Raw genomic sequence first — 16,435 nt, 5'->3', positions numbered from 1 at the left:
GTGAAATAGCCCTTTATCACACTGCCAATTCACCGTGTTTCATGATCGCTGAGGGGTAAAAACGGAGCATATAAATTAACTAATGGGCGATGATGATATGAAAAATCTACAAAATAACTGAAATGTAAATGTCATGGGAACCCTCAGTAATTATTTCGAAACAAACTCAAGTAAAAATACTTCATCAAATATTGGAAGAAAAACAAATTAGCTGGTTTACTACACGGGCTAGCTGCTCTGCTAGCTAGCCTGACGTTAGCTGCTGAACAGACATACGACGCCAACTGTGTTGTAAAGTCTAAGAATATAATTGTTAGTTTCCACATGAGTGCTTGTGTTACTTTGCAAGTGGAAACTGTTTCAAACTGACAAATTAATCTTTTCTCTTTCGTTCTTATCTAGCACAGCTGGTTAAGCTAACTAACGGTGCGCCTCAACAGGTGCGGGAGGGGAAATTGATGCGGGAGAAACATTCAATCTGGCACATTCTGTGGTATCATTAAAAGGCATTTAAAGTGTAAGAATGGTGCAACATCAAATTTTAACATAATGTAATTATGCCTTTTTAAACCTGAACAGTGATAACCAGCCTATGTCAGCTTCTGAGTATTTAATTTTGCATTGTACCAGTCTGGGTGGGACTCCTTATGGTCTATATGTAGCTTTTTTATGTCATGTAGAAAAGAATGGGAACCAGTAGCTGCTTGACATCCGTTTGGTTTTTGTTGCCCATTTTGGAAACATTATACGTAAAACCAATATCCATCTTCATAAGGAATGAGCTTATAAAAAGTATGGCTTTTTATTTTTCTCAACACAAAACAAACTGACATTAAGCTGCCAGGCTCTTCCTGGAACTAAACTTGGGTCTGGTCGTTTTTACATAGACCAGGCTGTGCTAAGTGTGGAGCCACTCATGCGAGCCTTCTTACACTAATTCTTAAAAGTGACTTTGAGGAAAACACAGTTAGGAATTGTTGGGCATAAAGGATCACTTTGTTGTTGGATTATTTGATGTGAGTGATCAATTTTCCATTCTTATTAATATTTATTTAGGCCGAGAGGTATAACTGCCATTTTAGTTGCATCACTAATGCCAACAAAAGTGCCTTCTGTTTGACCACCCGGCCTCGAGCCAAAGACGAGCAACAGTAACAGCCTTGTAAGAAGAAGTGCACCAGGCACTTCTGCTTGCCTTCCTAAGGATGGGATCACAGAAATTGGAAATTCCCAAAGATTTAACATCCAGTAACGTTGCAGTGCAGAAATGTGTTCACCAATTGCCAGACGGAAGACCCTGTCAAACCACTGTCGTTCATTGTTTTATTGTTCCTAAACCCCACCATGTAATTCTCCTCTTTTTGTCTAGATAAGAATGGTTTGTTTCAAAACAGTACACTGTTCAAATGAGATTGTAATTTTTCTTTGATTAATTTTGCCCTTTAGCTGTATAGACTGTTAACATTGAGTTATTTTAGTATATAAAAAAAACAAACAAAAAAAAAACTAAAGTTGAGGGGCTGGAGGGCTTGGAATTCATGTGTCAGTGAAAATTGTTTATTAAAATTCTTTGTGGAGGAAAACTTACTGGGTTTGCTTCTGTATTGCCACATAAGTTTTAAAATGTTGTATTTTCTTACATGGAAAAGTGTTACACTAACGGTAGTAATGTGCGGAGAAAAAAAATTAATTAATATATTCCAAAATATAAAGTGGAGCTAATTTGAACCTGTTGTGTTGAAATGATCTACCATTAAAACATTCCCTCTGAAAGTGTCATTTTTAATCATTTAAATAAACAGCAGTATTGGCAACATAATTCATCAGTATATCATTCAGCACAAAACAGTTTCATAGCACTAAACAAAACTTTTAATGTTTATTTAAAAACAGAGAGCAACAATTATTCCTACAATTGGCAACGTATGGTTTTATACTTTTGTAATTCTACAACATTTAATAATAGAGTTGATGTAGAAAGATGTCGCACTTTAAGTAAATGTGCCTCTTGCGCAGAATATTAGCTGCCTAACTAGTCAGGCTACATGCTGTGAAACCCAACCTACAGGCAGCTGGTTACCAAATATGCCATTAATATTTGGTGGGGGCAAACCCACCCAATTCCCTGACCATGATCATTTGAAAATATTTTTTACATTTTGAAGAGACATTTCAAATCCACAAATTTTGAAAAATCTCTAAAATTTCTAATTCTTGTGTCAGTGGCACCCCCCAGAAAATATAATTTTAACTTACGTTTTATTTTACAAATCAGTTTATTGATTTGTACATTTATGTTTTGGTCAACATTTTTCAACAATGGCCCATGACCACCCCCGTCCCACCCCATGAGGATGCCACTGTCGTGAGAGTAAAATGTGTTGTATCCACATCACATTTCAGCCATCTGACCAGCAGTTTGTAGTAGAAGGTAGAGAAGGCGTCACACTATTGTATTCTGAAGGCAAGAAAAACAAATATGTTTTCTAGCATTCAAAAAAAAAAAAAACTTGGCAAAGAAGGAACATATGGAACATTTCAAATGTTTTAAACTTTTACCATGTTGCTGGTTGATCTGCATTATTCTACCTTAATTTTTTATTCACTTATTTAGAAAGGTTACATCCATCTTTCACCACTAACAAAAATAACACTTGGAGAGAAACCTGCTTAACTTGGCCATGCCTTGTGAGATGTTGAGCCTTGAGTTTGACATTTCTTTGGAAAAATCGTCATTTTCAAAAAATATATATCTTTAAGATTGATGATACTATTTTAACCAGGTTGTTGACATGACCGTCTTCTAACTTGAGATTATGTTCATTTCTTCCATTTTTAATTCAGCTTTGGAAACATTTAAACATTTGCTTCAGGGTGTTATTGGGCTTGTGAAAGAAACAAATGTTTCCCCTGTTACTTGATGCAACGTAGCAAAACTTCAGCTGTGTGAAACATTACTGTGGACTTTGGGGAAAAAATAAAAAGTTACTCTGAATGATTTGGAAATAGTTTCTAAAGCAAAACCCATAAAGAACATGTGTGAGTTTAAACGGCTGCTGTCAAAGTTAGAAAGGAATAATATTTGCCCGGCGTTGGTGGAACTTTTAACACAAAGGTCAGAGATCAGATGAGGGAAGATACACTGATAATAACCGTGATCACGCCACCAACAATAGTCGCGTCACTCTTGTTAACCCTTTAAGCATCATGCAAACATTTAGCCAGACGTTAGCTGTAGAAGAAAACAAATGACAGAACCTGAGGGATAAACGTAGTGCCATTATATCGTCTTTATTGCAGTGATTCAGACATAAAATGACTTCTTTCCTCTCAATTTAGTGAAATCAAACGTAACAATCAGATTTTCCCTTGCACTGTAACATGACATTATTGTCAGTATAAAGTCAGACTGGCATATTCCAACAGAAACTGTGTCCAAAGAGGAACCAATCATTCATTTGTCCAGCAATAAAACTGATTAGAAAAATATTGATGGAAAATGATCTAATAGTTTATTCCCTGAATACAGATGGATGGAAAATAAGCAAAGCTACAGTCAGATCATGAAACTGATCTATGGTTGATGCAGAAAAACAAACAAAAACAACACAACTGAATCTCAATTTGAAAAAGGTTTTAGTACAAATGGAACAGGAAGAACAACAAAGCTGAAGACATTTTTCTTTGATCCTTAAAAAAAATGGAAGTGTAACAAATAGGAGCAATTCAGACCCATTGAATTTAGTCTGCATGACTCAGAGCAACATGTCTACACTCAGCCTTGATTTGCTTAGGCAACTGTGACTTTTGCTTCTTCAAATACGTTTACATCATTTTCTTAGATTTGCAAAGCAAACACGGTTCGAGTCAGGTGACAATACCGTGAAGAACTCTAGACCAAATACGCCAGGTATTTTATCGTTCATTACATTTCAGATTAATTTCTTGATCCCCTCCATCCTATATATATATATATTAAAAAAATAATCTTGTTTTTGTTCTAGTTTACATTAGCTAAAATGACCTACAAAATGTAATATTAGTGAACACACACTTTTCAGAAGCTCATTAGATGAGATGCTCAACAGGCACCTAAATGCTCTTAGAGCGGCAGCTTCTGATGGATTTAACTTAATTTTCTAAAGAGTTTTGTCAAACTTTTGTTCTGGTTTATTCAATCTTCAGAAAACAAAGTTTACAAAGTCAGTCATTTGCATCAGTATTGGAGAGTCAGTTATTGTTTCTTTATGCTGAAGACAGTTTAATGGTCCCACCTATAAAGCTAAAATTATCTCCAGCTGATATAGTTGACAGACAGCTCAACAACTCTGGCAACAATTGTGCTGGGGTAGAGAAAATAAATTATTAATCGCACAGCCCCAATTACATACAGAAAATGCTTTATTTCTGTTTAAAGTCTCAACTTTTACCCAATAATGTACAAAGCCCTGAAATTTGAGAGAGATCTTATGATATCAGCACTGATGACTCACTGGGGTAAATCTGGACCGACGCCACGACTACTTCCGTCTGTAATTGAGCCAACTCTGCTCTATATAAAAATCCTGCGTCGCTTGCATATTACAAAACTGACTGCAAGCGTGAAGCTGACGATTAACGTTTTTTTAATACAGCACCAAATTGCAAACAATATAACCACGAGGCACTTTATGGAAAGACAGACGTCCATTCAGCCAAATCACTCATATTCAAAGTCAGTGCCATTGATCCTAGTTGTAATAAAAAGATTGCATCAAGTCACATACATTCATTTTTTTCTGGATGTGTGTGAAAACACAACGCTACAGGCTGAGCATGTTGGAGGATCTGTCCAGTGTCTTCAATGTCTTTGAACTTGAACATGAAGGCAGCTTTGCCTGTTCCACTCTCCTCTGGAAATGTTCTAATCAAATCCAGGAACCTTATTTAAAGCAGATTTTAAGGCTTTCCTGTGTTTTTGTGATTACTGTTGCCGTTTATTTTCCTCCCTCATAATTCCTGCCTGCAAGTCTCCTTAGTGGTAGATTCCAGCAGCTAATAAAGGGAACTGAAACTGTTTCTTATTGTTGTATCTGGCATTTTTTTGTTCCTGTTCTTGTTTTGTTTTCCTTAAAGAAAACTCAATAAAGATATTTAGAAATACAGCAGTTTATACAATCACAGAGACACTGGTGGAAAAACACAAAAAAGGATGGTTTAACTAGAAGAAGGACCTTGATGTCATTTTGATTAGACATGATTTTCCGTGCGGCTCCAGCTGTCCTGCGGGGCTAAACGCTTGCGTTGGTCACTCACAGTGGGCAGGGGTACTTGGTCCAGAGGGGCAGGGTGCCAGTTTCATTTGCCAGTCTCCAGTATCTCTCCTTGAGGATGAATGCAGCAGCTTTGGGTTGCCTTTGCCGAGTAAAGATCCCCTTCTTGTTCCCCACCACACGCGTGATCCCTGCAAACACAAAGATCAACAGAAATATTGGAGAAGACTTTAATAAAAATCTTAGCATTCACGTGTATGAAGAAAAAAGCAGGCATAAAAACTTTAACTATAGCCTCTGTATCAAGGCTACAAGCCCAGATCCTCATTTGAAGAAATTTAATTATCAGTTTTAAAACAATAAATTAAAAAAAATTGGAGATACACCTTAAACTCATCTGAACAAAACCCTTCAGATGACCCTGCAACTACAATGTAATTTTAACAGCAACACTCTTCAGTGTGGATGTCATTGAGTGAAGACTCAAAGTTAGCTACTTTCAGTATTGGTGAAATCCAAGGAAGAACCAAAAATTTAAACGGTTGTCTAAGTCATAACGAGATGCGTCTGCACTTCAATCAAACAGATAAAAGGAAGAGGCTGGACAGAAAAAAAAAACACTCTGAACTGTCAACACTCATCCATCTAAGAACGAGATGGATTTAGAAATGTTAGCACCCGTTGGAGACTCTTCAAACTAAAGTACATTGACTAGGAAGTACAAACAAACCTTGTTTTACAGAAGGTGCTCTTGCACAATGTTCCCTTTGCTCCTAATATAAATAATGGCCACACATGGCAGGCAGGCAAGCAGAAAAAGTTTTAAAAGAAATTATATTTAGCTAAATTCTAATTAAAAATCAGAGCTCTGGTTCACCTTGTGTAGTCATGAAGTCAGCAAAGTTCCAGATGAGCTCGCCGATGACGTACTTCTTCCTCTTCTGGTCGAACACGCCGTGGTACTGCTGCAGGACCACTTTCTGATACTCCTCAGTAAACATCACCGGGGGGTCCTGAGCGGAAATATGACTCAAATATCAAATGGCTTGTTGCTATGGTGATGAAAAAAAAGGTAAAATCCTTAGCAGACCCTCTCAAACAAAAATATGAAAGATTACATATTTAATGGGTAGGAATGGCATAATACGGTTGGGCTTTTAATTATGTGCTTACACTTGTTTTTCAGATCAAATGAATTGGTGTCCAATTTAAAATAAAAAACTGTGAAACAAAAAGTCTGGAAAACGTTTCTAATCCTCAGGATCCAAATATGTTTAAATGTGTTGGTTTTCAAGCATTGAAGCCTTTAACAATCCCACATTATTTTTAATAGGGTTGCAGTCAGAAAAACCCCCCAAAGAGACTAAAACTTCTGTAAAAGTGTTAAAATGCATCAATAAAAAGGCCAGAAACGAAGCCATTAATGGCCTGTGGGTGTAGATGCTCACGTTATGAAGCCCTGGCACGACATCGGCTCCGTACTCGCTCTGGATGATGGGCTTCTTGTACTTCCCGTACCAGTCCTCAAACTGAGTGTTGAGCTGGAGAGGGATGACCTCCACGTGGCCGGGGTCGTGGTACCAGGAGAAGTAGCTGTTCACACAGATGACGTCCACAAAGGGAGCCTGGAGGCGGAGCAAATTAATGTTTAATAAATACAAAAATAATACAACCTCACACACAGTCAGGATTCTTAAATTAAAAGTAGGTATTTTTCTACGTACTTCCATAGAATACAATCATTGATTGTTCTGGAATAACAGCACTAAGGGTTACTAATCTAATGTCACAATTATAAACTTTGCTGGATGATAAATTGTCCCAGAAATTATTGAGATAAACGATAATCTCGTCGTTTTGAGACCTTATTCACCTGATAATGGCATAATAAGTGTGTCCTCTCAAAGATCAACTTTAATTGTGTAAAGAACACCTGGTGCAGGAACTGGAAGATATTTAAAATGTAGATAAAAAAAAAACAAAAAAAAAAAAACACACACAAATGTAATTGATTATGTAGACTAAACAAAATTGCCCTTAAAAATCAGCTCATATAGGGACAACAGGCAAAACTGCCAGTCAGGACTTTTGTGATCATTTTAGTTCATCATGTGACTGATAAATTTATAATAACCAAAAATTGTGTTCCTTATTGAACTGAAGGCTGTTAAAAATCCCAAATATTTACAGATGGTAGGTTAACTTTGGTCTCATTTCTAGTGGAAACATATTTATACTTTAAATAAAACAGAACTAATTTGCAAGTAACTTTTCAGCAGATATACAAGGTTTTTTAAAAATCAATATTTGATAAAAAAAAAAAAGCATTGGCAGTTTATTTCTAAGTATGGGCTAAGTAAAATAATCTACCAGTAGAAGAAAGACTTTTTCCATTAACTTTATAGCTGCAGTATACAACTTTTATAAGAAGGAGGGACTTAGTGCTGTCAATCACTCTCGTGCCCAACCCCTTCGCTAAGCTACAGTGTAGCCTATCAAGAATGATGCTAATGCTAGTTAGCATAGCCACAGATTATGGCAGAAAACCTCTTCCTGTAATGGTGAGTTGGATTTTCATCATTAGCACTTTGCGCAGCGTACAGGAGGTTGATTGACAGCGCCAAACCGTTCCTCTGGTTGGTCGTTTTAAACCGGGAGCGGTGCAAGTTTTCAGACTGAAATAGTAGCTCTGGGAGGAGCTCAATTTTTCACAGATATTCTGTCTCTACCATCCTGTCAAGACATTGTGGCAGTTTCAATAAATATGGAAAAAACACCTTGAAGCTTTAGGGAACTGGTGACTTAAAACAAGCTCCTATATGTTGCTGAAAAGTTACTTTTAAGTTAATTTTGTCTTATTTCAAGTGTTCTCAGATATTTGCAAAAGAAACAAGACCAAAAATACTTGGTAAGATTTTGTCCTTTTGCATTGAAAGTTGCCAGACTTCACATAAACAGACGGTATAAACTTTTTTTTTCTTCTACTGCCAGTAGTGAGATGAAGACAGACTCACTCCTTTGTCCCGTGAGAAGTTACTGTCTGTGATGTAGGTCACAGGTCGGGTAGGGTCCAGAGCTTTGGTGTGCTTTATCAGCGTCCTGCAGGGGGAAAAAAAAACAAACTGCAGTGAGCCATTTTGCAAGCGAGTCGTCACAGGATTGGTCCACATCGTAGATGGATGATTACATCATCACACAGAGGGGAAAAAAAAAAAAAAAAATCTGCTAAAGTCAGCTTTAAACTTTACAGTAACCACGCATGCCTGTGCCAGTAGAAGCATGAGACTATTTTGTTCTTCCTACATCACAGTTCCTCTGATGGCTGCAGTGATTGGATGGGTGGGTCTCTGCGGTCTCAGGCGAGCCCTGAGCTCCAGCTGTTGGCGGCGGCTTCGTAACCAGCCTGACAGGATTCCCTACATTGCAGCTCAAGGCCAAACCGACAGTTCTCCACTAGTCGAGGCTAAACTAATGCATCCCAAAGTCTGCTTCGTTTTTCATGCATTTCATACTTCTTGACAAACTCAGGGACTTCTCTCTGTGTTCATCAAGAAGTTAACAAACCACAGTGTTAGAAAACGTGGCATCAGTAAATGTTTCAATCAATATCCCCCATCAACTCCTTTTCTGGTTTACACCTTCCAGTCAAGTTTCTTTAATTGATGCACTTAGCGCCTCCACAAGGAGCCATGAAGTAGTGCAACCAAAAAGGAAACGACTCATTAAAAAAAAAACAAAAAAAACAGATGAAGCAATATTTACATTTTTATTTCTGGGAATGGTAAATATTCTCTACAAACCAAAGACCCACTGTTGCCCTCACTTCCCCATCTGCCCTTTGGAATACATTTTGCCCTCTTTCAGTCCATTTTTAATGATTTATTATTTGCAACTTACACTGTTAATTGAATGTATATGACCCTGAACACATATTTTGTAATTACTGTTCATTTTCACTTGTGTAGAGTAAGTGCTATAAGAGAATAAATTAATTTCTGAAATAATTTGAAACTCGTAAAAAAAAAAAAAAAAATCGAGTGAATAAACTGAAGTGAAAGTTTAGAGTGAAACAAAACCATAACACCACAATAACTTACTTGAAGTAGTTCTCAGCAGGGGGCATCTCTGCAGCGGGCTCATTGGCTACAGACCACATGACCACGGAGGGATGGTTCTTGTCCCGCCGCACCAGCTCATCCATAACAGCGAGGTGGTGGGTCAGGGAGGCGTTTCCAAAACTGCGACTGTGGTGGGAAAGCATAGGAGCAAAATTTGAGGGATCACAGTGGCAGCGCTTCCATTACAAATGTCTGCAAAACTATCAAAAGTCCACTAAGGTCAGGAGAAAAAACAATCAAACAAAAAAAAACAAACTTGCATTTATGGTGTTTCCATAAAAGAAGCTCATTTTTCTAAACCTTTGCTAAAGTGTGCAAATTAATGTTTTCCTCTCCCTTTTGTACATCAAGAAAAAGTAAATAAAAACCTTGAATGTCAGATTAAACACATTTTGTAAAGACAAAAAAAAACATGACAGAGTTCTGGTTGATATGCTCACAATGGAAGAAATCCATCATGATCATTTTAAAGCAACAGACATCTAAACCAGACATTTCTACAAAGTTAGTAATTTTAGCTAGCTAAGGCAGTTGAAATTAAAATGAGAAGCACAAAATCTGTGAACAACAGTAAGTATTTTCTACAGAATTACATCAGCTGTTCATTTAGGCCTCTACCCAACTTAGGACAGTGGAGGCGACAGTCTATAGTTTTAATACTAACTCCACTTCCTGCTACTGTATAGTGCCATCTTAAAATGTAAACATAATTTTTTGTTTGAAAAACCAAAACTAAACACTAGAACCTTTCATTTTCCTGTGCCACTACTTTCACGTCAACAGGGTGGAATGTGACCTTTAGACTGGGGCTGAAAAACATGTCAATATAACCGTTTCATATCAGTCAAAATCAATAATCGATTTGTTTTTTGTTTTAAAAATCTGAAATGCTACCAAACTGGTGATGAAACCTTTTCTCTTTTCCACAGTTTTCCCTTCATGCCATTGTTGTTTTGTTTTTAAGCAACCAAAGAGTGAATGAGTTGGTTGACGCCACCAACCTAGCTTAGCTAACCGTGAGAGGTTGAGCGGCTAAAGTCTTTCCTCTGCCTACATCCCCCAGAATGCCGTGTGGTTCTGGATCAGAGTTCAGTGAAATTATTAAATTCTATCAGACATTATAGATCACGTCTGTATATCGATATTGATTTATTGCCAAGACCTACTTTAAAACACAAAATAAACACCTGCTTACATCATTAGAAAGGTGAACCCTCCACTCAAAGACATAAGTCCCACTCGTTAAACAAGCAGCTAAAAACCAACTAGCCGGCTTTAGACTGGATGAAACAACACCCTGTCAGGTCTTACATGTCTTTAATGCCGACCCCTGGGCTCTCATCGATCACCACAATGCCATGGCGGTCACACATCTGCAGAATCTCCTCGGCGTAGGGGTAGTGGCTGGTGCGGAACGAGTTGGCCCCCAACCACTTCATCAGGTTAAAGTCCTTGACGATTAGGGGCCAGTCCAAACCTTTCCCTCGGATCTACAACACAAGGCAGGGCCGGCTCAAAACGACTTGATCTGACATTCCCCGACCATGAGGATGTAGCAAGGTGAACGTTTGATGTCCTGTAATGTTACAACCACAACTTTCTGAACAGAGCTCTAAGACAACGGTTCTCATCCCCGGTGCCTCGTGTCCACCTCACCCAGTTGAACAAACGGATGAATAGATCCTGATGGCATGCTTAGGAGATAATGCAATCATTAAAATCAGATGTGCTGCAGCAAAGAAACAGCGACGACATGAAAGAGTGACCGCAGAGGAAACGGGTCGAGTACTACGGGGTCTATGAGATGTTCAGTTCAGGGGCGTCACATCAAGATCATTAATGTTCTCCAACACCAACTAAGAATGAGTCCTTGGTCTGTATTCAGCTTCTCTCTGGTACTTACGTCGGCATCTTCATGCTTATTGACCCCATGGAAATAGAACGGCTTGTTGTTGATGAAGAACTGGGTGCTGCTGACGTTAACTGTGCGGATGCCAACCGGTAGCGTGTAAACATCCTCAGACGTTGAGCTCGCATCAGAAGCCTTCAGGCGAACCTGGACAGGAATGTGATCCAGAGATTGTTGCCATTCTCATATAAAGCAATGTTGAAAATTTAAATCTGTAGATTTTATTTTATTAAAATCTTTCATTTTAATTTATAAAAAGGAGCAGAGTGGTCCACAGCACTTCCTTGACTTACATTTTGATGTTAATGTAAACATGTGGACCAAAACTGGCTTTAAAATAACCTTACAGCATGTAGGCCCGTAATCATTTCAGAAGGAAACACTGTGGAAAATGCATTAAACTCAAATGCCCTTCATTGCAATAACTGGTAAAAAAAAAAAACGGATGCTTTACTAATTTGCTTTCACTTCCTGGGTGGCATCCTTCATGTGATCCACATCTGAAAGTAAATAATGTAGATCAAAGGATGACTCACCTCCAACAAGTAAAGATAACCCGGGTTCTCGTGCATCAAGTACGGCCACCACAGGTTGACGTTTGGCACTTTGAGCACTCCAGAAGCTTGATTGGAGGAAACAATGCAGTGGCCTCCTTTGTCAATTAAAGTCACCTTCATCGTAGCGGAGGTCGTTCCTTTGACTGACACACTGTACCGGACCAACCCTGGAGTCAGAGGAAACGCCGCAAACATCATAAGCTTGTTGCTTTTATTACAGCTCCCTGTCATTTGATGTTTATAATATATCCACATCGTCACACGGGAAGTAGACTTGGTTCGACTGGGGACCAAAATTGAAATATTTGTTAAATTTTCAGCTCCTGCAGTTTGTTTTCACGCTGCACTGACTGCGTCAAAAGAACCTCAGCTGTGAAAAAACAGCTCTGCCCTCACCGGTGGTGGCGCTGCACCAAGAACCACCAAGGAAACTGCATGAAAATCTGTGAAAATGACACAGAGCGCAACTTCCTTCTTGAGAAAGTGAAAAAAAAAAAAACATGAAGTAGCAAGATTTTAGTGGTTGCACACTGCAAAAACAAAATCTTAAGTATTTTTGTTATAATTTCTAGAGCAAATATCTTGAACTTGAAGACAAAACTAGCTTACATGTGTTTACCAAGATACAGGAGCTTGTTTTAAGTCATTAACTGCTTGATATTGATAAAAAAAGAACTAGTTCTGCTAACAGACTTTTTATTTTATTACTTCTAACATGGGAAAAATGTCTCGTTATAAGTCAAACACTTTACCAGTGCAACTAGTACTTTTTAAAAAAAATTAATGTTAAGGATTTATTTACTTAAGCTTCAATATCTTGCTGAAAAATTACATGCAAGTCAGTTTTGCTTTATTTAAAGTGTATTAAGATACTTGCACTAGAAACTAGACCATAAATAGTTGGTTATATTTTGTGTTTTTGCAGCGTAAAAATCCTGGTCTTTTAGTCTTTGGTAAAAGACCATTTTTATGATTGCTTTGGTTGCATTTATCCAGAAAACCCTGCGCTATAGTTCACTTCCTGCTTTTGGAGTGGCCACTGGTCTGGTATGGTATTCAAATATGCATTCAAATTGCACCAGAGTTCACTTCAACCAAACCAAGATCTAAATTTTAAAGGAGGACAGACTTTGCGCATTCATATCTCCCCAAATAAACCAGACTTTCTAAGCAAACAAACTAGACTTTGATAAAAGTGGACTAAAAAAAAAGGCTTGTGTGAGTGAATCCTGAGACCCGTGGCTTACCTGTGTCGTCCAAGAAATCTGTAACAACGGTGATGTCATCCACGTAGGCTTTAGGAGTGGTATACAACAGGACTGGACGGTGTATCCCGGCATAGTTGAAGAAATCAAAATTGGTGTTCTGAACAAAGAACCCAGCAGGATACCTGCGAATCAAAGAGTCTTATTAGCAAAACCATTCAAGGTGACTCATAAGAGAAGCAGAAGTTTGGCGTAAACCAAGGGTTTGAATGTGAAAGATTACTGCAGAGACGAGAGGTTAACAGAGGAGTTTACCTCGTACGGTCAGTCATGTACTGGATGGTGCCTGGAGGGAGTGTGTGCAGATCCAGAGTGTTGTTCACAGCGATGGTGATCCTGCAGGGCATGGTTGGGTCTTTACGGAGTAAGGTGCCTATTTCTGCCTCAAACGGCAGATGCCCGCCCTCGTGTTCAGTCACCTTCACACCATTCACCCACTGGTGGATATAAAGAAGCTAGTTAAACACTGATCTAAAAAAACTTCCGATACAAATTCATTGTCCCTGGTTTTCAAAGTCCCTGGATCTCTGTTGCTGAGAAAGACTCACCACTACAGAGTAATAGTGAGCGCTCCCCACTCTGAGGACCACTCGCAGGCCGTCATCGGTGATCCAGCGGGTGGGCACCGTCACCTCGCGCTCGTACCACACCCAGCCAATGAAATCCCTCAGTGTGGGGTCTTGAGTGATGTCGTTGTAGCTGGCAGGAACCGGCATGTCGATCACAGGGCCGGTCTGGAACAACATACATGTTGCTTTTAGTGGATTTCTAAAAAGTACATTTGCACCAACCAAAAATAGATTCAAATCATTTTGGAATTCAATTATTTATTGTTAAATAATTTCACCTCTAGTGAATTGGGCGAGTCAGACTGCTTGGAATCTGTGATTCACTGGACTTTGTGGAAGAAACGATAAGTCAAGAAAACCACAATCTGACAACACCTGGGGTTTTTTTTAGGATTGTGAGCCATGATCCTACCATTTGTGTCCCTTTTAAATGATCCGATTAAGCATGTCACTGATCGGAATAGCCCTCAACACTGTGCATAACTGCAACAATCCTATAAACATAACAGAACAGCTTCCCGTATTTCCCAAAAACCTATTTTTACTCCATGAATGACCACATTTCTCACACGGGAACCATCAAAGTTTCAACTTTAAAAAGTACAATACTTACTCTTTTGTGCACCTTTAAACTTCCAAAGTGGAAACCAAGAGGCAGTCCTCAAAAACTGAAAAGTTTTAGCATTTGTAACAAGTGGTACCTTTTGGCGCTCCATCCCATTGACTGAAAGGTGAGAGGGTAAAGGGGTAGTGATGAACTGGTCAGAAATGTTTGTCAGCTCTTGGCCAGGAGGTCTGGGAGCCTGTCTGATCAGGGCAGACCTTCATTTATCTTTTCCTTCATTTGTTTCGTCTTTTGCAACCACTTTTCGATACAACTTATAGCCACCGACCTTTGCGTTCAGGAAGCCTGACCCTAAACGTCAGGCTCATGTGTGAAGTGGCGTGGAGACCCGAAGGTAGCAGGGTTAACTGAACTGTTGCATGGTTAAACTCTGCAGTGGTCATCGAGTTACTGCGGTTTTTCACTCATTTATGTCCGTGTCTCCTTTAATTTCCAAGCTTGTGGGATGTATGAATAGTGTTGCTTTAAATGCAACATTTATCCACAAATACATTTTCAATATTGACTTGATTGAGTGTCCCACCTTCAAGAATATCATTGAGAATAAAGGCTTTTTAAAAAATTATTCCTTTTTTTGTCATTTATTTGACAGATTCCAGTTTCTTCATGTGCATGACACCTTTGGTAGTTCTTGTGTTCCAAAGGGTTCTGGACTTGGACCAGTTTTGCTTTACATAAATTTTATGGCCGTGGTTGCAAAACTTGCGCAACATTTACCACTATTCGTAATAAAAGCCGTGATTGGTAGAGTTAGTTTATGGTGTGCGAAGTATTTCAGTACATTATACTTATTACGGTCAGTTTGACTTGCTTCGCTTCTGCAAGCCCACTCACCTCTGCCAGTCGACTTTTGTACCAAGCGCTTTCGAAGCCCTGGTTCCTGTTAGGGGATCTGTCAGCCCTGAAAGCCCAAAGCCCGTTCAGCTCCTTCAGCTCTCTGGAGGAGGACTCCCGCGGAAACAGCATGCCTGTGTCCAGCAGCAGCACCGCGTCCAGGGCGGCGAACAGCCATAAAACACGGAGCATCCTGAGCTTTACAGGTCAGGCCACCGTTGGCAACATGAACTTCTCAACCGACAGTTTCCCCAGGTCCCTTAGTCACGTGACCTGGTCTAGAATCACGTGACTTGTGTTACCTTCACGTTCTGTCAGAAATATCAACGCCGATGCGATTCAGGGAATTGTTTTAAAGTGCTAAATAAAGCTGTTTATATTGCACCAATGAACGTTGTAATAAATAAATGATTCATTTATTTCAGTAGTTAAAAAGAAATTGTAGCTAATATTACACTGACTCAAATCACACGGTGATATATTTCTAGTGTTTAGTTCTAGTTTGATGATTATGCCTATGATTATGCTAATGAAAAGCAAACAGAAGTAGTATGTTACATATTTGTTCAAAACAAAAACTGAAAAATATAGTACAGTGCAATATCAGCTCTCGATATTTGACTCCTTTGGCTTGAATTTAGATTTAAAAATACTTTGTTGATCCCAAAGGGCAAATAAATAATTTTATTCTCCAGCAATGGGGCATGAAGGCAGTCTGCCTGTCCATTGTCTACCAACACAATTCCTTCTATAATCTCTCTTCTGTGCTCCGTCTGGGCTTTTCTCCATTGAAGTGGATTTCTCCAGCAGAATTTCAACTGGGCCAATGAGCAAACCGACAGAGAAGTTGTGAACGATGACATCTGTCTGCCTGAAGTTTTAGCAATGGCATCAGAGGAAGTGTGAAGCCATTCAGTCCGGGTTAGCCACGTTGCCATTGCTGGTTCAGCTCTGCACTTCTCTCTTTGAAGTGGGGGAAGGTTGTTAACAGCACAAGCAATTTCCAGTAAGCTTCATAGCCTCCAACTGGCACATTATGTACATCATGGGCAAACGTTAGCCATTGGGTAAAGTTTAAAGCTTAAACACTGTCCATACCTCCAGAGAAACAATATTGAGACATATTTAAACGTTTCTCAATATCGTTTCTCATATGATATTGAGAGTTATCTTTCTCATTGGCTAGGTAAGGGCTTACCTAGGGAATGGTTGTACTGGCTGTAAAAAAAAAAAAAAGAAAAAAAAAAAAAAAAAAGAACCAACACCAAATAGCAACCCAAGTTATCATTGACTGTGTAAACTCCAT

At 38.9% G+C, this 16,435-nt stretch overlaps 1 protein-coding gene across 2 annotated transcripts in view; it reads right to left on the bottom strand.

Moving 5' to 3' along the window:
• Positions 1–15,408, bottom strand: part of gusb (glucuronidase, beta) — a 24,164-nt gene extending 8,756 nt beyond the window's left edge. The window contains exons 1-12 of one of the 2 annotated variants that reach the window (XM_007545775.2): positions 15,130–15,407; positions 13,650–13,835; positions 13,357–13,538; positions 13,084–13,226; positions 11,816–12,003; positions 11,274–11,426; positions 10,682–10,860; positions 9,350–9,496; positions 8,267–8,351; positions 6,701–6,877; positions 6,130–6,265; positions 3,272–5,443 (exon numbers count right to left, since the gene is read on the bottom strand). In XM_007545775.2, coding sequence (XP_007545837.1) covers positions 5,292–5,443; positions 6,130–6,265; positions 6,701–6,877; positions 8,267–8,351; positions 9,350–9,496; positions 10,682–10,860; positions 11,274–11,426; positions 11,816–12,003; positions 13,084–13,226; positions 13,357–13,538; positions 13,650–13,835; positions 15,130–15,321 — 1,920 coding nt within the window. In that variant the 5' untranslated portion in view covers positions 15,322–15,407 and the 3' untranslated portion in view covers positions 3,272–5,291. Of the gene's footprint in view, positions 1–3,271; positions 5,444–6,129; positions 6,266–6,700; positions 6,878–8,266; positions 8,352–9,349; positions 9,497–10,681; positions 10,861–11,273; positions 11,427–11,815; positions 12,004–13,083; positions 13,227–13,356; positions 13,539–13,649; positions 13,836–15,129 lie in introns of those variants that run through there. The other variant, XM_007545776.2, reaches the window with a different exon arrangement.
• Between the last annotated feature and the right edge of the window lie 1,027 nt (positions 15,409–16,435).

The sequence above is a fragment of the Poecilia formosa genome, unplaced genomic scaffold, assembly GCF_000485575.1.
Source record: "Poecilia formosa unplaced genomic scaffold, Poecilia_formosa-5.1.2 Scaffold14, whole genome shotgun sequence".
NCBI classification, from domain to species: Eukaryota; Metazoa; Chordata; class Actinopteri; order Cyprinodontiformes; family Poeciliidae; genus Poecilia; species Poecilia formosa.
Note: the sequence above shows the minus strand (reverse complement) of the source record. Positions and strands in the feature narration are given on the sequence as shown.